General features: G+C 41.1%; 1 protein-coding gene across 4 annotated transcripts in view; it reads left to right on the top strand.

Annotated features, from left to right (window-relative positions):
• The window catches only part of FCRL5 (Fc receptor like 5), a 57,480-nt gene that overhangs the window by 5,376 nt on the left and 28,222 nt on the right, over positions 1 to 23,882 (top strand). The window contains exons 2-5 of one of the 4 annotated variants that reach the window (XM_088835913.1): positions 12,304 to 12,324; positions 14,348 to 14,602; positions 15,872 to 16,051; positions 16,413 to 16,691. In XM_088835913.1, the coding sequence (XP_088692039.1) occupies positions 12,304 to 12,324; positions 14,348 to 14,602; positions 15,872 to 16,051; positions 16,413 to 16,691 (735 nt within the window). Of the gene's footprint in view, positions 1 to 12,303; positions 12,325 to 12,648; positions 12,802 to 14,347; positions 14,603 to 15,871; positions 16,124 to 16,412; positions 16,692 to 23,882 lie in introns of those variants that run through there. The other 3 variants (XM_088835911.1, XM_088835912.1, XM_088835914.1) reach the window with 3 other exon arrangements.

Below are 23,882 nucleotides of genomic sequence, written 5' to 3'. Positions count from 1 at the left end.
CAATTGTCTATTAATATATTTTTTCAGTTGTTATTGATTTGAGAGCATCTTTGTTTTGTCTCTATCTTTCAGAAGGTAGTTTTGGTCAAGATGGAATTCTTGGTTGATAGATTTTTTTCTTAGCACACCTTACATGTTTCCCTCTGCCTTTTGACCTCCCTTTTTTTTTCCTGAGATATCATCTAATTTTACTAGGGTAATTTTACTGGTAATTTTTCAAATGCCCTTTATTCCCACTATACTGTTCCAACTCCTGTTTCTATGTATGTCTAATATTTCCATTATAAACTAGATATTTTAGGCAATATAATGCAGGTACTCTGGGTACTGGACATATTTCTTATGGACTTTGTTATAATGAGTACCAGCATTATCAGTTTTTTGTTTGTTTTTTGGTGGAGAATGTGAGTAATGATCCAGCATTATTTTAATGAAGCTTGATCCCCACGTTTTGAGAAGACAGAGTTAGTGTATTGAATTATGGATATGCAGATTATGATCTCAGAGAAGGCAACTGCATCCCACTCCAGGACTCTTGCCTGGAGAATCCCAGGGACAGGGGAGCCTGGTGGACTGCTGTCTAGGGGTTGCACAGAGTCGGACATGACTGAAGCAACTTAGCAGCAGCAGCAGCAGATTATGGTCTGCTTCCCTGGTGGCTCAACTGGTAAAGAAACCCACCTGCAATGCAGGAGACCTAGGTTCTATCCCTGGTGGGGAAGATCCCCTGGAGAAGGGAAAGGCTACCCACTCCAGTATTCTGGCCTGGAGAATTCCATGGACTGTATAGTACTTGGGGTTGCAAAGAGTCGGACATGACTGAGTGTCCTTCATTTTCATGTCTTCTCATCATTCTTAGCACCTAACATAATGCTGTGTATTAATGTTACTGAATAATTTGTTAAACAAATGAATAAATATATTTTATTCTAATATTTTCAACTTTGGTTAAAAAGCCAACCAGTTGATACATGTGAATTGATAGACTTAACACCTGCCCACAGACACAATGAGAATGTCATTTGCTGGGAGTGACAAAAATAAGATGGTAGAATAGGAGGTCTCAAGTCTTTCCCTTTGGAGAAGGAAATGGCAACCCACTCCAGTGTTTTTGCCTGGAGAATCCCAGGGAGGGTAAAGCCTGGTGGGCTGCCATCTATGGGGTCGCACAGAGTCGGACACGACTGAAGTGACTTAGCAGCAGCAGCAGTCTTTCCCTTATAGAAGCAAATTTTTGGCAGCCTACTATAAACAAAAGCTGATAGCTTTGAGATCTAGATGGGAGATTTGTGAAACCCCACTGGAGCCCAATACCAAAGAAGGGCCACTTTGAAAAGGTATGCACATGCCCTAGGAGGTGACTCACTGACTACCATCCCAGCTACAGACTGAAAGCTGCCCCATTCTCCTGTGGACTCAACTCTAGCCTTACTTGTCTATGTTCCTACCACCTGCTCATCCATTCCCCTGGTAGCAGGCCGACCAACCTCAGACTGAGTTCTGTTACTGAAGCACTTCTGTGAGCCAGATCCAAAGGCAAGTCACAGACTAAGAGTAAATCTTATGTGTATCCTTATATATGGGGTTTCCCTGGCAGCACACACAGTAAAGAATCTTCCTGAAAGCAGGGTAACTGGGTTTGATCCCTGGGTTGAAAAGATCCTCCAGAGAAAGGGAATGGCTACCCCCTCCAGTATTGTTGCCTGGAGAATTTCATGGGCAGAGGAGCCTGGTGGGTTACAGTCCACATGGTCACAGAGTCAGATACGACTAAACGACTTTCATACACACACACATACACATATATATACACACATGAGAAGTTCTACAAGTTGAAATTAAAGACCACTAGCAACTTGAAAACACATGAAGTTGTAAAACTCACTAGTAAAGGTGAATATACAGATGGTCTGACCTATGATTTTTCAACTTTGTGATGGTGCAAAAGCAATATGCATTTAGTAGAAGCCAGACTTTGAATTTTGATCTTTTCCTGGGCCAGCAACACACAGCATGATACTCTCTTGTGATGCTGGGCAGCAGCAGTGTACCAGTGCCCCCCAGTCAGCCACATAATCACAGGGGTAAACAACAGACACACTTACAGCAATTCTGTATCTATGCAGTCATTGTATTTTTCACTTTCAGTGCAGTATTCAGTAATTACATGAACTGTTCAACACTCTATTATAAAATAGGCTTTGCATTAGCTGATTTTACCCAACTACAGGCTAAGGTAGTGTTCTGAGCACATTTAAAGCAGTCTACGTTAGGCTATAATATTTGATAGGCTGGGGGTATTAAATGCATTTTAGATTTATGATATTTTCTGCTTATAATGAATTTATTAGGACATAACCCCATCATGAATTGAGGAAGGTTAATATAATCAAATTCAGAGTATGCTAAATACTGTGTCTTAGTCTATACAATTTGTTATGACAAAAGTGCTGTACTGGGTAACCTATAAACAACAGAAATTTATTTCTCAAAGTTCTGGAGGCTAGTAACACTGACTGACTCTCTCTGGCATAGTCCACTTCATCATAGACAGCCACCTTCTCACTATAATCTAACATGTAAGAAGCGTAAGAGGACTCTCTTTGGCCTCTTTTATAAGGGTATTAATCATGGCATCTGGTCCCATCACTTCATGGGAAATAGATGGGGAAACAGTGGAAATAGTGTCAGACTTTATTTTTGGGGGCTCCAAAATCACTGAAGATGCTGATTGCAGTCAGGAAATTAAAAGACGCTTACTCCTTGGAAGGAAAGTTATGACCAGCCTAGATAGCATATTGAAAAGCACAGACATTACTTTGCCAACCAAGGTCCATTTAGTCAAGGCTGTGGTTTTTCCCGTGGTCATGTATGGATGTGAGAGTTGGACTGTGAAGAAAGCTGATCGCCTAAGAATTGATGCTTTTGAACTGTGGTGTTGGAGAAAACTCTTGAGAGTCCCTTGGACTGCAAGGATATCCAACCAGTCAATTCTAGAGGAGATCAATCCTGGGTGTTCATTGGAAGGACTGATGCTAAAGCTGAAACTCCAATACTTTGGCCACCTCATGCGACGAGTTGACTCACTAGAAAAGAGTCTGATGCTAGGAGGGATTGGGGGTGGGAGGAGACGGGGACGACAGAGAATGAGATGGCTGGATGGCATCACCGACTCGATGGACATGAGTTTGAGTGAGTTCCGGGAGTTCGTGATGGACAGGGAGGCCTGGCGTGCTGTTGATTCATGGGGTCGCAAAGAGTTGGACATGACTGAGCGACTAAACTGAACTGAACTGAAGAATTAAAAGTGTTAGTTGCTCAGTCATGTCCAACTCTTTGCAACCCCATGGACAATGCCCACCAGGCTCCTCTGTCCATGGGTTTCTCCAGGCAAGAATACTGGATTGGGTAGCCATCCCCTTCTCCAGGGGATCTTCCCGACCCAGGGATTGAACCTGGGTTTACTGTATTGCAGGCAGATTCTTTACCTTCTGGAAGAATTAAAAATTTAAGAACTGTAAAACACAAAAGGTAAATGCCAGGTGTATTGCATCTATGTCAATAATACTAAGAGTGAATGAATGATATGGTCCAAACAGGAGGAAGAGAGTTTCACCTCATATGAAATAAACAAACCCTGTTCTAAGTATGTACTATGTAGAAGAAGCAGACTGTATTTTTAATTATATTTTAAATTTTATTTATTTATTTTCAGCTGTGCTGGCTCTTTATTGCTGAGCATGGGCCTTTTCTAATCATGATGCTTGGTCTTCTCACTTGCAGTGGCTTCTCCTGTTGTGGAGCACAGGCTCTAGAGTGCTGGCTCATTAGTTGCGTAGCTTGTCCTTAGTTGCCCTGAGGCATGTGGAATCTTCCTGGACCAGGGATTGAATCTGTGTCCTGTGCTTTGTCAGGCAGATTGTTAACCACTAGGCCACTAGGGAAGTCTAGAAAGCACACTTTAAATGAAAGATACTAAGAGTGAAAGTCCAAGTGTGTGATAGATATACCTGTGAATGACACTAACATGAAAAGGGGTTGTATAAACATTGTGCAAAATGGACTTGAAAACAAAAAATATTAATAGAGATATTGAGGGATATTGTATCATTCCCCAAATCTCAAATGTTATGGCTTGTATCCGAAGTGAAACCTAGAAAAAAAGATGTAGCCTTTAATGCCTCTGCTAGCAAATGAGGGAAACTGAAATTCAGTAACACGTTTATTGACCTTAACAGACTTTAAAGATGACTCACCAAACCTGATTCGAGGAGAAAAAGAAAGAATAAAAATTAAAGTAGAGATTAATGAAATGGGGAGTGGAGAAATCATAGAGAAAAACCAGTGAAATCAAAAGTGAGTTCTATTGAAAAATTAGCAAAATTGACAAATCTTAAGCAAGGTTGATCTAGGAAAAAGAGGGAATATTCAAATTTATACAGTCAGGAAGAATGAGAGGGTATTACTATGGACATTGCAGAAATAAAAAGGACTATGAAAGAATTCAATGAACAACTGTATGCCAAAATCTAAGACGACTTACATGAGACACATAATTTCCCCCAAGGAAATGAATTATTGAAACTATGAAAATAAAACAAAAATAAATAAACCAAAAATCCCAAAATCAAAACAGAACTAGAAAAAGTGAAATGCTTGAGAGACTTCCCCGGTGGTCTAGTGGTTAAGAATCCCTATTCCAGTGCAGGGGATAGGGCTTGGACCCCTATTTGGGGAAGTGTGATACCAGTGCCTCAGGGCAACCAAGCCTGTGCACCACAACTGATACCTGATGCAGCCAAATAAGTATATGAGCACATTTTAAAAGGGGAGATGTCTGAATTAGTAAAGTAGAAAACACCCATAAATAAACTTAGGCCGTGCCTCTGACTAGATGACTTCTAGACAAAGTTCTCCAAAAGTTTTCAACAGTATATATTACTGTTGCTCACAAAGTCTTCTCAAAGGAGACAATACTTCACACTGATTTTGTGAGACTGTTACTACTGTAATATGAAAAGTGAAAAGTAACTACCAAAACAAACAAGCAAACAAAAACACAACCCTCAAAAAAAAACAAACAAATAAACAAACAAAAAAAACAACAGAAACTGTACACCTGAGACTTTCCTGGTGCTCCCACAGCTAAGACTCTGAACTCCCAATGCAGGGGGTCCGGGTTCAATACCTGGTCAAAGAATGAGATCCCACATGCCACAGATAAGAGTTCACAAGCTGCAACTGAGGGTTCTTCTCAGATATGGGTTCTTCATGAGCTTTGACCCTCTTTTGAGTCCTTTCATGGATTCAAAGAGACTTGCGGTTTCTGAATGCTTTCTCACAGTGTTTACATTGATAGGGTTTCTCGCTGGTGTGAAATCTTTCATGTGATGATTGAAAGCTTTTATGACTGCAAAAAGCTTTTTTACATTGTTTACATGGGATTTCTCTCCAGTGTGACTCCTTTCATGGAATCGAAGAGAACTGTGGTATCTGTATGCTTGCTCACAGTGTTTACATTGAGAAGACATGGGAAAGAGCATTTTTGTACTTAGGAAGCTCACCATATAGAAGGGTCTTCATTCAACAAGGACAATGTACTAGGTATATCTATGCAACAAGTTCTCATTTAAATAATTGTTCAAGCGAAAGTTACCAATGATGGTAAAAGTGGATAGTGAGCTATATGCCAAGTCGTTGGTAATGACTTCATGAAACAGAGGGACAGTAAGAGCTGGAGGGGGAGCAGGATAGGGTAATGGCCAGGAGCATATGCGTTGGGATCAAACAAGATGGGTTCAAATAAATGGGTTAAAAACTATATTCTTCCCCCCAGTTCAGTTCAGTTAAGTTGCTCAGTTATGTCTGACTCTTTGTGATCCCGTGTACTGCAGCATGCCAGGCCTCCCTGTCCATCACCAGTTCCCGGAGTTTGCCATCCAACCATCTCATCCTCTGTTGTCCCCTTCTCTTGCTGCCTTCAATCTTTCCCAGCATCAGGGTCTTTTCAAATAAGTCAGTTCCTCTTATCAGGTGGCCAAACTATTGGAGTTTCACTTCAACATCAGTCCTTTCAATGAATATACAGGATTGATTTTCTTTAGGATGGACTGGTTGGATCTCCTTGCTGTCCAAAGACTCTCAAGAGTCTTCTCCAACACCACAGTTCAAAAGCATCAATTCTTCACTGCTCAGCTTTCTTTGTGTCCAACTTTCACATCCATACATGATTATTGGAAAAACTATAGCTTTGACTAGATGGACCTTTGCTGGCAGAGTAATGTCTCTGCTTTTTAATATGCTGTTGAAGTTGGTCATAACTTTTCTTCCAAGGAGCAAGTATCTTTTAATTTCATGGTTGCAGTCACCATCTGAAGTGATTTTTGGATCCCCCACCCCCACCCCAGATAAAGTCTCTCTCTGTTTCCCCATCTATTTGCCGTGAAGTTATAGGACCAGATGCCATGATCTCAGTTTTCTGAATGTTGAGCTTTAAGCCAACTTTTTCATTCTTTTATTTTACTTTCATCAAGAGGCTCTTTAGTTCTTCTTCTCTTTCTGCCATAAGGGTGGTGTCATCTGCATATCTGAGGTTATTGATATTTCTCCCAGCAATCTTGATTCCAGTTCGTGCTTCATCCAGTCCAGCATTTCTCATCATGTACTCTGCATATTAGTTAAATAAGCAGGGTGACAATATACAGGCTTGGTGTTCTCCCGCTTCCCCGGTGGCTCAGAGGTTAAAGCGTCTGCCTCCAATACGGGAGACCTGGGTTCGATCCCTGGGTTGGGAAGATCCCCTGGAGAAGGAAATGGTAACCCACTCCAGTATTCTTGCCTGGAGAATCCCATGGACGGAGAAGTCTGGTAGGCTACAGTCCACGGGGTCGCAAAGAGTCGGACACGACTGAGCAACTGAACGGAACGGAACGGAATTTGAAACCAGTCTGTAGTTTCATGTCTGGTTCTAACTGTTGCTTCTTGACCTGCATACAGGTTTCTCAAGAGTCAGGTCAGGTGGTCTGGTTATCCCATCTCTTGAAGAATTTTCCACAGTTTATTGTGATCCACACAGTCAAAGGCTTTGGTGTAGTCAATAAAGCAGAAGTAGATGTATTTTTCTGGAACTCTCTTGCTTTTTTGATGATACAGTGGATGTTGGCAATTTGATCTCTGGTTCCTCTGCCTTTTCTAAATCCAGCTTGAACATCTAGAAGTTCACAGTTCACATACTGTTGAAGCCTGGCTTGGAGAATTTTGCATTTTGCTAGCGTGTGAGATGAGAGCAATTGTGCGGTAGTTTGAACATTCTTTGGCATTGACTTTCTTTGGGATTGGAATGAAAACTGAGTTTTTCCAGTCCTGTGGCCACTGCTGAGTTTTGAAAATGTGCTTGTATATTGAGTGCAGCACTTTAGCAGCAGCATCTTTTAGGATTTGAAATAGCTCAACTAGAATTGCATCACCTCCACTAGCTTTGTTCATAGTGATGCTTCCTAAGACCCACTTGACTTCACATTCCAGGATGTGTGGTTCTAGGTGAGTGATCACACCATCATGATTATTGGGTTGTGATGATCTTTTTTGTATAGTTCTTCTGTGTCTGCTTGCCACCTTTTCTTAATCTCTTCTTCTTCTGTTAGGTCCATACCATTTCTGTCCTTTATTGTGACTGTCTTTGCATGATGTATTCCCTTCAGTTCAGTTCAGTTCAGTTCAGTCACTCAGTCATGTCCGACTCTTTGCGACCCCATGAATCACAGCACGCCAGGCCTCCCTGTCCACCACCAATTCCCGGAGTTCACTCAAACTCATGTCCATCGAATCGGTGATGCCATCCAGCCTTCTCATTCTCTGTCATCCCCTTCTCCTCCCACCCCCAATTCTTCCCAGAATCAGAGTATTTTCCAGTGAGTCAACTCGTCACATGAGGTGGCCAAAGTATTGGAGTTTCAGCTTTAGCATCAGTCCTTCCAATGAACACCCAGAATTGATCTCCTTTAGAGTGGACTGGTTGGATCTCTTTGCAGTCCAAGGGACCTCAAGAGTTTTCTCCAGCACCACAGTTGAAAAGCATCAATTCTTCGGCAATCAGCTTTCTTCACAGGCTAACTCTCACATCCATACATGACCATGGGAAAAACCATAACCTTGACTAAACGGACCTTTGTTGACAAAGTAATGTCTCTGCTTTTTAATATTTTATCTCGGTTGGTCATAACTTTCCTTCCAAGGAGTAAGTGTCTTTTAATTTCATGGCTGCAATCAGCATCCACAGCAATTTTGGAGCCCCCCAAAATAAAGTCTGACACTGTTTCCACTGTTTCCCCATCTATTTCCCATGAAGTGATGGGACCAGATGCCATGATCTTTGTTTTCTGAATGTTGAGCTTCAAGCCAACCTTTTCACTTTCCTCTTTCACTTTCATCAAGAGGCTTTTGAGTTCCTCTTCACTTTCTGCCATAAGGGTGGTGTTATCTGCATATCTGAGGTTATTGATATTTCTCCTGGCAATCTTGATCCCAGCTTGTGCGTCCTCCAGCACAACGTTTCTCATGATGTAGTCTGCATATAAGTTAAATAAGCAGGGTGACAATATACAACCTTGACATACTCCTTTTCCTATTTGGAACCAGTCTGTTGTTCCATGTCCAGTTCTGACTGTTGCTTCCTGACCTGCATACAGGTTTCTCAAGAGGCAGGTCAGGTGGTCTGGGATTCCCATCTCTTTCAGAATTTTCCACAGTTTATTGTGATCCACACAGTCAGAGGCTTTGGCATAGTCAATGAAGCAGAAATAGATGTTTTTCTGGAATTCTCTTGCTTTCCCCATGATCCAGGAGATGTTGGCAATTTGATCTCTAGTGCCTCTGCCTTTTCTAAAACCTGCTTGAACATCTGGGAGTTCATGGTTCACATGTTGTTGAAGCCTGGCTTGGAGAATTTTGAGCATGACTTTACTAGTGTGTGAGATGAGTGCAATTGTGTGGTAGTTTGAGCATTCTTTGGCATTGTCTTTATTTGGGTTTGGAAATGTATTCCCTTGGTATCTCTAATTTTCTTGAAGAGATCTCTAGTCTTTCCCTTTCTATTGTTTTCTCTATTTCTTTGCATTGATCACTTAGAAAGACTTTCTCATCTCTCCTTGCTATTCTTTGAAACTCTGAACTCAGTTGGGTATATGTTTACTTTTCTCCTTTGTCTTTCACTTCTCTTCTTTTCACAGCTATTTGTAAGGCTTCCTCAGACAGCCATTTTTGCCTTTTTGCATTTCTCTTTCTTGGGGATAGTCTTGATCACTGTCTCCTGTACAATGTCACAAATCTCCATCCTTAGTTCTTCAGGCACTCTATCAGATCAAATCCCTTGAACCTATTTGTCACTTCCACTGTATAATTGTCAGGGATTTGATTTAGGTCATACCTCCATGGTCTAGTGGTTTTCCCTAGTTTCTTCAATTTAAGTCTGAATTTGGCAATAAGGAGTTCATGATTTGAGGCACAGTAAGCTCCTGATCTTATTTTTGCTAGCTGTATAGAGATTCTCCATCTTTAGCTGAAAAGAATATAATCAATCTGATTTTGGTATTGACCATTTGGTGGTGTCCATGTGTAGAGTCTTCTGCCCCTACCAGCTTTCAAACAGTTTCTCGTCTGTAAAATGGGGATAATCATAGAAATTTCCTCATAGAGGTAGTGACAAGATTACATGAAATAACACAGGTGAATATCTGCCGTATACAATACACTCAGAAAAGTATTTCTCGTCTGTAAAACGGGGATAATCATAGGAATTTCCTCATAGAGGTAGTGACAAGATTACATGAAATGGCACAGGTGAATATCTGCCGTATATAATACACTCAGAAAGTATTTCTCGTCTGTAAAATGGGGATAATCATAGGAATTTCCTCATAGAGGTAGTGACAAGATTACGTGAAATAACACAGGTGAATATCTGCCGTATACAATACACTCAGAAAGTATTTCTCATCTGTAAAATGGGGATAATCATAGGAATTTCCTCATAGAGGTAGTGACAAGATTACATGAAATGGCACAGGTGAATGTCTGCCGTATACAATACACTCAGAAAATACTTGTTGCTGTTGTTTGTCATTCATTTGCTAAGTCGCATTCAACTTTTGTGGCCCCAGGGACAGTAGCACACCAGGCTCCTCTGTCCTCCACTGTCTCCCACAGTTTATTCAAACTTATATCCATGCTTTGACTAGATGGACCTTTGTTGGTGTAGTGATGTCTCTGCCAGCCTAAACAGTTTCTTGTTTGTAAAATGAGGATAATCATCATAGGGATAGTGAATAGATTACATGGAATGATAAAGGTTGAATATCTACCATATAGAATACACTCAGAAAAATGATCGCTACTAATAGAAGAATACAAAATCTATGGTGTTGAGATTTTCAGAAAATAGGAAATAATGCATTGTTCTGATTATACCACTTAGGTTTGGATTACTTCTCCATCAGGCCCATGTGGACAGAGATAATTTCCCTTTTGCTCACTGCTGGATTTCCATTGCCTTGTCCAGTTCCTAGATACAGTGAGATAAATTCCACAAATTCCTGTTGAATGAATGACTCAAGTCTGTTCCTCATTGGAATGTGTAATCAATGTACAAACCTGTCAGTTTTGCCTTCTTTGCCTCTTGATTACCCCTTTCTCAAACCTGTATCTTCTCAAACCAGAATTGAAAGAGACACGTGTACCCCAGTGTTAATTGCAGCACTGTTTACAATACCTAGGACATGGAGGCAACCTAGATGTCCATCAGCAGATGCATGGATAAGGAAGTTGTGGTACATATGCACAATGGAATATTACTCAGCTATAAAAAGGAACACCTTTGAGTCAGTTCTAATGAAGTGGATGAAACTAGAGCTTATTATACAGAGTGAAGTAAGTCAGAAAGAGAAAGACAAATACTGTATTTTAATGCATGTGTATGGAACTTAGAAAGATAGTACCAACAATAAATACTCCATGCAGGGCAACAAAGGAGGTACAGATGGAGAACAAAGGAGAACAGATTTTTGGATTCAGTGGGAGAAGGTGAGGGTGGGATGATTTGAGAGAATAACACTGAAACATCTACATTACCATATGTAAAATAGATGACCAGTGCAAGTTTGATGCATGAAGCAGGGCACCCAAAGGCAGTGCTCTGGGACAACCCAGAGGGATAGGGAAGGGAGAGAGGTGGGAGGGGGTTTCAGGATGCGGGGACGATGAGTACCTGTGGCCAATTCATGTTGATGTATGGCAAAAACCATCACAATATGGTAAAGTAGTTATCCTTCAATTAAAATAAATAACTACAAAAACCCATATCCTCTCAAGTAGAGATACTTACTGATCTAGTACTTCCAATTAATTCATTGTTCAGTAATCATTTATGGAACATGTCTGATGAGTTGGGCACTATTATAAATTCTTGGTGATGTATGGTGAAAATAAGAAGTCCCTGCTGTCATACAGATTCTATTGTAGAGAAGGGAAAGTAAACAAACAAACAAGATAATTTCAGATAAATACTCTGAAGAAAATTAAGTATCATTGTCTCTTGCTCTGCCTGCTCTAGTCTTTCTGCTTTACCTCTTCCAGAGTGCTCCAACTAAGTTACAACTTTTAATCTTGTCACTCCTCTGCTTGAAACGCTTCCATGGTTCCCTGTTACTTTTATGGTGAAACCATAGCTGCTTACCACTCATAACTTAGACCCTGTCTGCTTGTCCGATCTGATTTCCCTTAAATTCTCTCCCTTCCAGAACCACTCTCCAACCCAGCTTAACACCAGTGCTATCTCTTCACATCTGGGGCCTTCCTGTCTCGACTACGCTCCCCTTCATCTCTTGCCACACAGAAACACCTTTCCCTGGCGGACTCCTGTGTTCTCATTCAGTTTCCTCAAGCATCACTTCCTTTGCTACACACTCACTCCCACACACAGACCCACATATTGGGATGGGTGACCCTTCTGCCTTTATGATGCCCCATGTGTATTTTTAGTATTTACACCCTGTATTATAATACTTTCTTCAGGTTTCTGTTTACCAGCCCCCCAAAATTAACTTCTTGCTATCAGATACTATTTCTTTTAATTCATCTTAATAGTCCAAGCACAATGACAAGTATATATAGACATTTGATAAATGACTGTTATATTTTAAAAATAAAGTTTAATAAAGAAATAATAAATGAATGGGAAACAAGCATTACTTTTGAAAAGCCAAGGAATCTCTGCTCTGTGCTCATCTCTTGCTCTTTATATTTTTACAGCTCCTGTCGGTGGACAGTTTGGTGAGTTCCCTTTTCTTATGTTCTTCAGTGTCACTGGATAAGAGTGTCTCTCTAATAAATATGAAATATTTGTGACAATTGTCTGAGGGTTTCTAGTATCTCCTGTTTCTCTTGCTGACATTGACAAGGATGTGAAAGTGTTACCCGGTTTACTGGCATTGCCCTACAGCCTGGATAGCTACATAGTCATCCTCAGACCTTCCCTGGAAGAAGTAGCAAATGCTCAAGCAGCTACTGGCCTGCACTGGGCCCTGCACTTACTCCTATTGCAAACGAACCTCAGATCACAAGGCAGGACATCTTAACTCCATGTCAAATGTTTAGTACTTGGGATAAGATGTTCTCCAGTCATCAAATCCAAAAAACTGCTCTGAAAACATCACAGTGGGAACGTTTCATTCTCTACAGTTTTCTCTCCAGGAAATGTGTGGAGAATATAGCATCCAACAAATGGGCCCTTAAAAGAAGAAATGCAAAGTAAGAGGAGATTGGGGTAGAAGATAAGCTGTCTGTATCTTAGAGTTCTGACTGTTCATTGACATTCGTTTGGATCAGAGGGTATCTTGGATATTTGAAGACCCATGAATAGCAAGAACTGTCTACAACCTCTATCCTGTCCAAAATCAGATGCATCAGTGTTTCATCCTTATCTAGATCATCTCTGGATTCTAGCTAACACCTTGTGCATTCCTTGCTTTACCATAATTAGCTATGAAGGACTTTTTTTTTTTTTTTGATAGTGAAACAGTTGAGTGTTTATTAGGAGGAAAAAGGGTACAATGCATGTGGATAGATATACAGGCAGACTCAGAGAGACAATCGCTCCATCATGGTAATTTAAATCACTTACATGGGGCATTTCTTCCTGGTTCCCTTTGGCCAATCATTTTGATTTGCCTGGTCCTGAGTCTGTATTTGGTATATCTAAGGATCCTCCCATGTGTATGTACACATCTCTTAGCTAAGATGGATTCTGGTGAAGAAACCTATGTGTAGATTGAGCATCACTCTTTTTTTTTTTTTTGATAGGCAAGAAATAAATTTATTAATATAAGATGCTTGTAAGAGATGCAAATAAACAGGTGAGGGAGCTCTGTCCCGAGGACTGAGTGGGCTACAATTCTATAACAGAAAAAATATGAGGGGAGAAGACCTTTTTCTTCAAGTACGTATAGATGCAGACATAAGGCATACATCATTAGCTCCTCCTTCATATTAGACAGAAAACTGTCTGACTCTATGAGGTCAAACCAGGATTATCATATTAGTGGAAGTGTGGTGACAGTTCTTCCATCTAATGTCCTGGGGCATATCTTGTGATTTTGTTTATGGTTTTTTAATTAAGCAAGCTTGCTTCATTGAACAATGTTCCAATAGCTTTCTTGGGCTATCATTAACTTGCAAAGGCCTCCCAAAGTTTCCTAAGTTTCCTTCTCTATCTATAGTCCCCTACTAGGATCATCACTCTCTTTTGACTTCCAAGGAACTTTCTAGTCAGGAAGGCTTTCTTGACTTTGAGAATGAGAAATATGTGGTCTTATCTTTATCTTTTTCTGTATATCATCTATAAAATGAAAGTGTTAAGCAAGTTAATCTCTCAAGCTTTTGTCAGTGCCAAAATCTTAATATTATTTATCCCTTTTTTTGTGCAAAGTGCAAAACTGTGATTTTAACAACTCCTCAGGAAGTTCTTATGAGTTTATGAACATGATAAAGTGGCAGAGGATGACTTTTCCCAGAATCCAATTCCATAACAGACTAACCAACCATTTCTCCTATTGACATTTGGCAGTGAATCTTGCTGGTATTGCAATCTTGAAACCTCTTTGCTCACTGCCATCTCCTCAGCAGTCACTTTCTCCTGGGTGAGAGCTCTGGTTGAAACAAAGCCTTGAACAGTAACCTTCCCCAGGGGATTTCTCAGGGATCCTCCAAAGTCAAGGCCTCTGCACTGTGTCTCACAAACCACTGTGATGGGAACTGTAGGCCACTGTACCTCAGATTGTTTCTTTTTCCTCCACAGCAACTGAAATAAAATCTGTAATTTCCCTCCATCCTCCATGGACCACTCTCTTCCAAGGAGAGACTGTGACACTGACTTGCAAAGCATTTAAGTTCAATGCACCACAGAAAATAAAATGGTACCGTTGGTATCTTCCTGGAGAAATACATCATGAGACCACAGAGAACACCTATGAGGTCCGTGAATCTGGAGGGTACAAATGCCAGGCCCAGGACTCACACTCAAGTGATCGTGTGGACTTGCTCTTTTCTGCAGGTGGGAAAGAAATGAAAGGAAAAACAGAGAATAATAAAGTGACTCAAAACCCAGCTGCATTTACTAATTCAGAAGCTATAGAAATAGGGCCCAAGAATTTATATATTTTCCAAGCTGCTCAGGTAAAAGAAAATTTGAGAAGCAATTTATTTGAATGGTTTCTGAATCTATGTTTAGTTTGAGGCTTATAAAATTTATTTAGAATAAAAATCTATGTGAGGATTTGTTAATATTTCATAGATAGGTAGATAGAAGATAGAGACAGAGTAATTTCCATTTCTGTCCTAAAACCATCTATTTTAAATGAATTTGAGGCAGTATCTTTCTAGTTATAATATAATGTTCTTGAATTTAGTGAACAAGGAACAGTATAGTAGCAAAGAGCTAAGAAAATGCTTAGCCTCTTTGACCTGACAATTCTTCTCTTAAGAATTTACCCACTGAAATAGTCATAGATATATACAACCAAAATTGAAGAATCTTAAATGGTCAAGAAGAGAAAATTCATTAAATAAATTATCTTACTGCCATTGAAGGAAAATGCTGTGGTCATTGAAAACCAGGTTAAGGAATGATATTGATGACATGGGAAAGTATTCATAGTAAGGTAAGTGAAAAGCAAGTTATCAAGTGGATAAATAGTTTAATTTCATAAAAAGAAATACATACAGACTCTTATATACATGCACATAGATAAAAGAACTGGAAAAATATATGCCAAAATCTGGGTGGTGAGTTGATAAGATTAATTTGCATTTCTGTTTTAAGCATTTTCTCAAGCATATGTGTTCCTTCAGGCTGGTGTACTGGGATGAACCAGAGGGATGGGATGGGGAGGGAGGTGGGAGGAGAGTTCAAGATGGGGAACACATGTACACCCGGGGTAGATTCATGTAAATGTATGGCAAAACCAATACAATAATGTAAAGTAATTAGCCTCCAATTAAAATAAATAAATTTAAAAAAAAAGACTTAGAAAAAAAAAATAAAACCAGGAAAAAAAAGGGATTTCCCTGGTGGTCCAGTGGTTAGGACTCTGTGCTTTCATTTCAGGGAGCATGGATTTGATCCCTGGTTGGGGAACTAAGATCCCACAAGACATGTGACATGGCCAAAAGTAAATAATTAGATAAAATCAGAAAAAAAGAAATGATTACTTTAAAAATCCTTTTTCCTAGTCCCCAGTCTTATAAAATCTTTTAGAATAATAGCGAAAAGAAGGGAGAAACAATCAGAAGAAACAAACAACTGCCCTTGTGTTTCCTACAGCCAACCTGATCCTGCAGGCTCCATTTGATGTGTTTGAAGACGACTCTGTGGTTCTGAGATGCCAAGCAAAGGCAAACATAGTACTAAATGACATGAAATTGTATAAGAATGGAAAAATCCTGAAAATCCTTGAAACAACTTCTGACTTCCATATTCATCAAGCAAGTATGAAGGACAATGGTGAATATTACTGTAGTGGAGTTAAAGATAATCACTCGATTTCTTCAAACAAAATTAAAATCGTAGTCCAAGGTAAAGCGTTCTTTATTTTGTGAAATAGGTTAGTTAAAATGAGGACTCCTGAGATCGTATAGGATAAAAAGGGCGGACTGAAATACTACTGACTCTCAGGGAGCATTCCTACAAGGAACAGAGAAAGTACTACTGTGCTTTGGGCTGAAGGATATTAGTAATCAAAGGCGGCATCTTTTCTGCCTGCTCTTGTATGTTCTGCTTATGGGTGCTGAGGATGAACTGTGTTTTTCTCCAAAGCAGTTCCAAGCCTCAGTTCCCTGAGAAATATTGTGATCCTTCTCTCTAGAGCTGTTTCCAAGTCCTGTGCTGAGAGCCAGCTCCACCCAGCCCACTGAGGGGGATGCAGTGACCTTGACCTGTGAGACCCAGCTCTCTCTACAGAGGCCAGAAGGCCAGCTCCTGTTCCGCTTCATCAAGCCATCCGTGAGATCAAAATGGAAAAACTCCCCAGAATTCCAGTTCTCTTCCATACGGGGAGAAAACTCAGGGTTTTACTGGTGTGAGGCACAGAGAGTGAATTCCCTTGTGCAGAAACAGAGCCAGGCATTACAGATACGGGTACAAGGTGAGCTGGGCAGAATGACACAACAGTTTGTTTTTCTTTCAGTACTATGAGACACAACTTGTTCTTTTTCTTCTGAAGTTTGGCTTCCTTGACATCATTTTTTTTTTTCCCTAGTGGGCCTATAGGCATGGACTTCCCAGGTGGTGCTAGTGGTAAAGAACCTGCCTACCAATGCAGGAGACATAAGAGCCCCAGGTTCGATCCCTGGGTGTGGAAGATCCCTTGGAGGAGGGCATGGCAACCCATTCCAGTATTCTTGCCCGGAGAATCCCATGGACAGAGGAGCCTGGCGGGCTATAGTCCACAGAGTCACATGCAGTTGGACACGACTGAAGCAACTGAGCACACACACATACACTGTAGGCATAAACCAGATGCTACCACAGAGCCCTCTGACTGATCTAGATGGACTCTGCTCAGCCAGATGGACAGATTCTTAGAAGGCTAGATGCCTGGAGCTGAGCACTTAAGAATAAGAAAACTAAAGGACAAGAGCTTGGGGAGCAAATATTTCTAACTGGATGTTTTTAGGGATGATGTTGTTCCCACTGGGCATCCCTTGTGGATCAGATGGTAAAGAATCTGCCTGCAATGCGGAAGACATGTGTTTGATCCCTGGGTTGGGAAGATAACCTGGAGAAGGGAAAAGCTGTCCACTCTAGTATTCTGGTCTGGAGAAGTCCATGGACTGTATAGTCCATGGGGTCACAAAGAGTCGGACACAACTGAGTGACTTTCACCTTCACTTTGTACCCACTATTGCTTTTTCCTAACTCTCTGAAACTGTATAGGTCCTCAAGCATGAATGCCAATCAACGGTCAAGTGCTTCTTCTGATTTATTTCGACCTATTGATATCTCATAAGAGCATTAGGAAGGATGCAGAGCTGGGGTGCATGCTCTCCTGAGTGAGGAAGTAGTGAAAGTGGTTAGCATTTCACCAAAAGCAAAAGAGATGGTTCCATGTTTCTTCCAAACTGTCTGAAATCGAAAGTGTTAGTTGCTCAGTCCTGTACAACTCTTTGTGACATTATGGACTAGAGCCCACCAGGCTCCTCTTCCATGGAATTCCCCAAGCAAGAATACTGGAGTGGGTAGTCATTCCCTTCTCCAGGGGATCCTCTCAACCCAGGGATCAAACCCAGGTCTCCCACATTGCAGGCAGATTCTTTACCATCTGAGCCACCAGGGAAGCCCTTGAAACTGTCTAGATATTATTAATCTTTGTTTTCCAGTCATAGGCAACCTTTTTTTCTTAGGTATATGATTTGGACTGGACAATTGAGAGGCAGTGGAGAGGGTGTTACTCAACAGTTGCAACACAGTGATTTCTAGCATAGGACCTCTCTTCCTGTTACTGATGGAGCCCAGACTCCAAATCCTACTCCTTGTCTGTTCCCAGGTATCTTCCCTTATTCTTCAAGCCTCCAGGATGACTCAAAAAGGCCTTACCCTTAACCAGTATCCTAGTGTAAAACCATAACCACCTGGAGTGTAGAACACTTTCCTCCCACATTTTCCTATTTTAGGAGGACTGTCACAGGTCCACCTCCTCTGACAATCTAACTGACAGGCAGAGGTGTTAAGAAGCGCTTACTCCAGGGCAAGCTTGCCGTATATGTCAACGATTGATTTCCAACAAAGCACCGAAGTTGTCACAGCTTCAGAACAAGTCCCTCCAGTGCCAAGTCTTCCTGTCCTTTGCCATCCCCACCACTTCAATGTTGGGTACCAGGTGTAATTTTCAGGATGACTGGCTCATGCTCTGTCAGGTAGGTCATGAGGAGAGGGTGGGCGTTTTATTCCTTGTGGAATAAATGCTTCCTGGTGGGTCTGCAAGTATCATTGGCAGAATGGCTTTTCAAACTTTGTAAAGATCATGAGGTGGTTGAGTGGGAGTGGGTGTTGATTGTTGCCAATAATTTACTGCTATGAATAATCTACCAGCAGTTAGACTAACAGCAGGGGGATTTAGGGGTAGAATGGGTTGTGGGAGCTTTTGGAAACTCCTAGAGGATAGAGAAAGTATTCAATGATTGGCATATGTGTGGGATCTTCATATTTAAAATTTTCTTTTTAAATGCAATGGTTCCTGAACAAATAGAATTTTAGAGATGGAATGATCTGGGGCCACGTCTTTTGATAGGAGGGCCCTCTTTCTTTTGTAGTAGGTCACCTTCTCTCTGTCCTCACATAATCTTTCCTCTCTGTCCTTGAAGAGAGAGAGGTCTCTGGTATCTTCCTCTCCTGTACGGACGCCTTAATCTCCTATGTGATTAAGGGGATCAATCTCCTCTTATGACCTCACTTAACCTTTGCTGTTGTTCAGTATCTAAGTTGTGTCCTACTCTTTGCAACCCCATGGACTGCAGCACGCCAGGTTCCCCTATGCTTCACTATCTTTCACAGTTAGCTCAAATTTATGTCTATAGAGTCAGCGATGCTATCTAACCATCTCATCCCCTGCCACCTCCTTCTCCTCTTGCCCACACTCTTTCCCAGCATCGGGGTCTTTTCCGATGAGTTGGCTCTTCACATCAGGTGGCCAAATTATTGGAGATTCAGCTTCAGCATCAGTCCTTCCAATGATATTCAGGGTTGATTTCCTTTAGGGTTGACTGGTTTGATCTCCTTGCAGTCCAAAGGACTCTCAAGAGTCTTCTCCAGCACCACAATTTGAAAGCATCAATTCTTCAGCACTCAGTCTTCTTTGTGGTCAAGTTCTCACATCCATACCTGACTGACTACTGGAAAAGCTATATCTTTGATGACTATACGGACCTTTGTCAGTAAAGTGATATTTCTGCTGTTTAATATGCTGTCTTTTAGCTTTGTCATAGCTTTCCTTCCAAGGAATAAGTGTGTTTTAATTTCATGGCTGCAGTTACCATCTGCAGTGATTTTGGAGCCCAAGAAAAGAAAATCTGTCACTGCTTCCACTTTTTTCCCCTTCTATTTGCCATGAAGTGATGGAGCCAGATGCCATGATCTTCGTTTATTGATTGTTGAATTTCAAGCCAGCTTTTTCATGCTCCTCTTTCACCCTCATCAAGAGGCTCTTTAGTGCCTCTTTACTTTCTTCCATTAAAGTGGTGTCATCTGCATATCTAAAATTGTTGATACTTCTCCTGGCAATCTTGATTTCCACTTGTAATTCATCTAGTCTCGCATTTCACATGATGTGCTCTGCATATAAGTTAAATAAGCAGGGTGACAATATACAATCTTGTTGTACTCTTCCCAATTTTGAACCAGTCCATCATTCCATGTCTGGTTCTAACTGTTGCTTCTTGACCTGCATACAGGTCCCTCAGGAGACAAGTAAGGTGGTCTGGTATTCCTGTCTCTTTCTTAAAAAAAAAAAAGTTTTATTTATTTATGGCTGCACTGGGTCTTTATTGCTGCACCTGAGCTTTCTCTAGTGTGGTAGGGGCTACTCTTCATTGAAGTGAGGGCTACTCTTGCAGTGAGCAGGCTTCTCATTGCAGTGGCTTCTTTGGTTATGAAGAATGGGATCTAGGTGCTCGGGCTCAGTAGTTGTGGCAAACAGGCCTAGTTGCTCCATGGCATGTGGGAATCTTCCTGGACCAGGGATCAAATCTGTATCCCCTGCACTGCAAGGCAGATTCTTAGCCACTGGACCATCAGTGAAATCTGGTATTCCTATTTCTTTAAGAATTTTCCACATTTTGTTGTGATCCACACAGTCAAAGTCTTGAGCATAGTCAGAAGCAGATGTTTTACTGGAATTCCTTTGCTTTCTCTATGAGCGAACAAATGTTGCCTATTTAATCTCTGATTCCTCTGACTTTTCTAAATCCATCTTGTACATCTGGAAGTTCTCAGTTCACATACTGCTGAAGACTAGATTGAAGGATTTTGAACATAACCTTGCTAGTGCATGAAATGAGCACAACTGTTTGGTAGTTGGAACATTCTTTGGCATTGCCTTTCTTTGGGATTGGAATGAAAACTGACTTTTTCCAGTCCTGTGGCCACTGCTGTCTTCTAAATTTGCTGAAATGTTGAGGGAAGCACTTTGACAGCACCATCTTTTAGGATTTGAAATAGGTCAGCTGGAATTCCATCATCTCCACTAGCTTTGTTCATAGGATTGCTTCCTAAGGCCCACTTGACTTCACACTCCAGGATTTCTGGCTTTAGGTGAGTGACCACACCATTGTGATTATCCCAGTCATTAAGACCTCTTTTGTATAGTTCTTCTGTGTATTCTTGCCACCTCTTCTTAATCTTGTCTGCTTCTGTTAGGTCCATACCATTTCTGTCCTTTATTGTGCCTATCCTTGCATGACATGCTCCCTTGGTATCTCCAACTTTCTTGAAGAGCTCTCTAGTCTTTCCCTTTCTATTGTTTTCCTCTATTTCTTCACACTGTTCGTTTAAGAAGGCCTTATCTCCCCTTGCTGTTCTCTGTAACTCTGCATTCAATTGGGTGTATCTTTCCCTTTCTTGCTCACCTTTTTCTTCTCTTCTTTTCTCAACTATTTGTAAACCCTCCTCAGACAACCACTTTGCCTTCTTGTGTTTCTTTTTCTTGGGGATGGTTTTGGTCACTGTCTCCTCTACAGTGGTGTCAACTTCCATCCATCATTCTTCAGGCACTCTGGCTACGAGATCTATTCATCACCTTCACTGTATAACCGTGAGGGATTTGATTTAGGTCATACCCGAATGGCCTAGTGGTTTCCCCTACTTTCTTCAATTTAAGTCTGAATTTTGCAATAAGGAGCTCATGATCTGAACCATGGTAAGCTCAAGGTCTTGTTTTTGCTCACTGTATAGAGCTTTTCCATCTTCAGCTGCCAAGAATATAGTCAATCATTTAACTTTAATTATTTCCTTAAAGGCTCTATCTCCAAATACAGTCATATTGGAGGTTATGACTTCAATATATGTGTTAAAGAGGGACACAGTTCACTTCATAACACCATCTTCATTGGTTTTGAATAAGTGTCTCTATCTTGTGGGCCTCATCCTTCAACCAGTTCAGATACTGTCATCCCCTTGATATGTCTGCAACATCTCTCTCTCCCCTTTCTTGATCCCCAGCATCTATAGCACTCGCCATTTTTCTCTTTACTTTCTTTATCCATTGAATCCCCATATGCTTGAGTTTTCAATCAGTCATCAGTTCAGTTCAGTTCAGTTCAGACTCTCAGTCATGTTCGACTCTTTGCGACCCCATGAATCTCAGCACGCCAGGCCTCCCTGTCCATCACCAACTCCTGAAGTTTACCCAAACTCATGTCCATCGAGTCGGTGATGTCATCCAGCCATCTCATCCTCTGTCATCCCTTTCTCCTGCCGCCAATCCCTCCCAGCATCAGGGTCTTTTCCAATGAGTCAACTCGTCATATAAGGTAACCAAAGTATTGCAGTTTCAGCTTTAGCATCAGTCCTTCCAATGAACACCCAGGATTGATGTCCTTTAGAATGGACTGGTTGGATCTCCTTGCAGTCCAAGGTACTCTCAAGAGTCTTCTCCAGCACCACAGTTCAAAAGCATCAATTCTTTGGTACTCAGCTTTCTTCACAGTCCAGCTCTCACATCCATACATGAACACTGGAAAAAACCACAGACTTGACTAGATGGACCTTTGTTGGCAAAGTAATGTCTCTGCTTTTTAATATGCTATCAAGGTTGGTCATAACTTTCCTTCCAAGGAGTAAGCGTCTTTTAATTTCATGGCTGCAATCAGCATCTGCAGTGATTTTGGAGCCCAAAAAAATAAAATCTGACACTGTTTCCACTGTTTCCCCATCTATTTCCCATGAAGTGATGGGACCAGATGCCATGATCTTTATTTTCTGAATGTTGAGCTTCAAGCCAACCTTTTGACTCTCCTCTTTCACTTTCATCAAGAGGCCTTTGAGTTCCTCTTCACTTTCTGCCATAAGGGTGGTGTCATCTGCATATCTGAGGTTATTGATATTTCTCCTGGCAATCTTGATTCCAGCTTGTGCTTCTTCCAGCCCAGCGTTCCTCATGATGTACTCTACATAGAAGTTAAATAAGCAAGGTGACAATATACAGCCTTGACGTACTCCTTTTCCTATTTGGAACCAGTCTGTTGTTCCATGTACAGTTCTGACTGTGGCTTCCTGACCTGCATACAGGTTTCTCAACAGGCAGGTCAGGTGGTCTGGCACTCCCATCTCTTTCAGAATGTTCCACAGTTTATTGTGATCCACACAGTCAAAGGCTTTGGCATAGTCAATGAAGCAGAAATAGATATTTTTCTGGAACTCTCTTGCTTTCCCCATGATCCAGCGGATGTTGGCAATTTGATCTCTGGTGCCTCTGCCTTTTCTAAAACCTGCTTGAACATCTGGGAGTTCACGGTTCACATATTGCTGAAGCCTGGCTTGAGCATGACTTTACTAGTGTGTGAGATGAGTGCAATTGTGATTATACAGTGGAAGTGAGAAATAGATTTAAGGGACTAGATCTGATAGATAGAGTGCCTGATGAACTCTGGACGGAGGTTTGTAACATTGTACAGGAGACAGGGACCAAGACCATCCCCATGGAAAAGAAATGCAAAAAAGCAAAATGGCTGTCTGAGGAGGCCTTACAAATAGCTGTGAAAATAAGAGAAGCGAAAAGCAAAGGAGAAAAGGAAAGATATAAGCATCTGAATGCAGAGTTCCAAAGAATAGCAAGGGGAGATAAGAAAGCCTTCCTCAGTGATCAATGCAAAGAAATAGAGGAAAACAACAGAATAGGAAAAAACAAGAGATCTCTTCAAGAAAATTAGAGATAGCAAGGGAACATTTCATGCAAAGATGGGCTTGATAAAGGACAGAAATGGTGTGGACCTAACAGAAGCAGAAGATATTAAGAAGAGGTGGCAAGAATACACAGAACTGTACAAAAAAGATCTTCACGATGAAGATAGTCACGATAACATGATCACTGACCTAGAGCCAGACATCTTGGAATGTGAAGTCAAGTGGGCCTTAGAAACCATCACTATGAACAAAGCGAGTGAAAGTGATGGAATTCCAGTTGAGCTATTTCAAATCCTGAAAGATGATGCTGTGAAAGTGCTGCACTCAATATGCCAGCAAATTTGGAAAACTCAGCAGTGGCCACAGGACTGGAAAAGGTCAGTCTTCATTCCAATCCCGAAGAAAGGCAATGCCAAAGAATGCTCATTTCATGGATAAC

Source organism: Moschus berezovskii, chromosome 4, assembly GCF_049115385.1.
Source record: "Moschus berezovskii isolate FMDL1 chromosome 4, NW_MosBer_1.0, whole genome shotgun sequence".
NCBI classification, from domain to species: domain Eukaryota; kingdom Metazoa; phylum Chordata; class Mammalia; order Artiodactyla; family Moschidae; genus Moschus; species Moschus berezovskii.
Note: the sequence above shows the minus strand (reverse complement) of the source record. Positions and strands in the feature narration are given on the sequence as shown.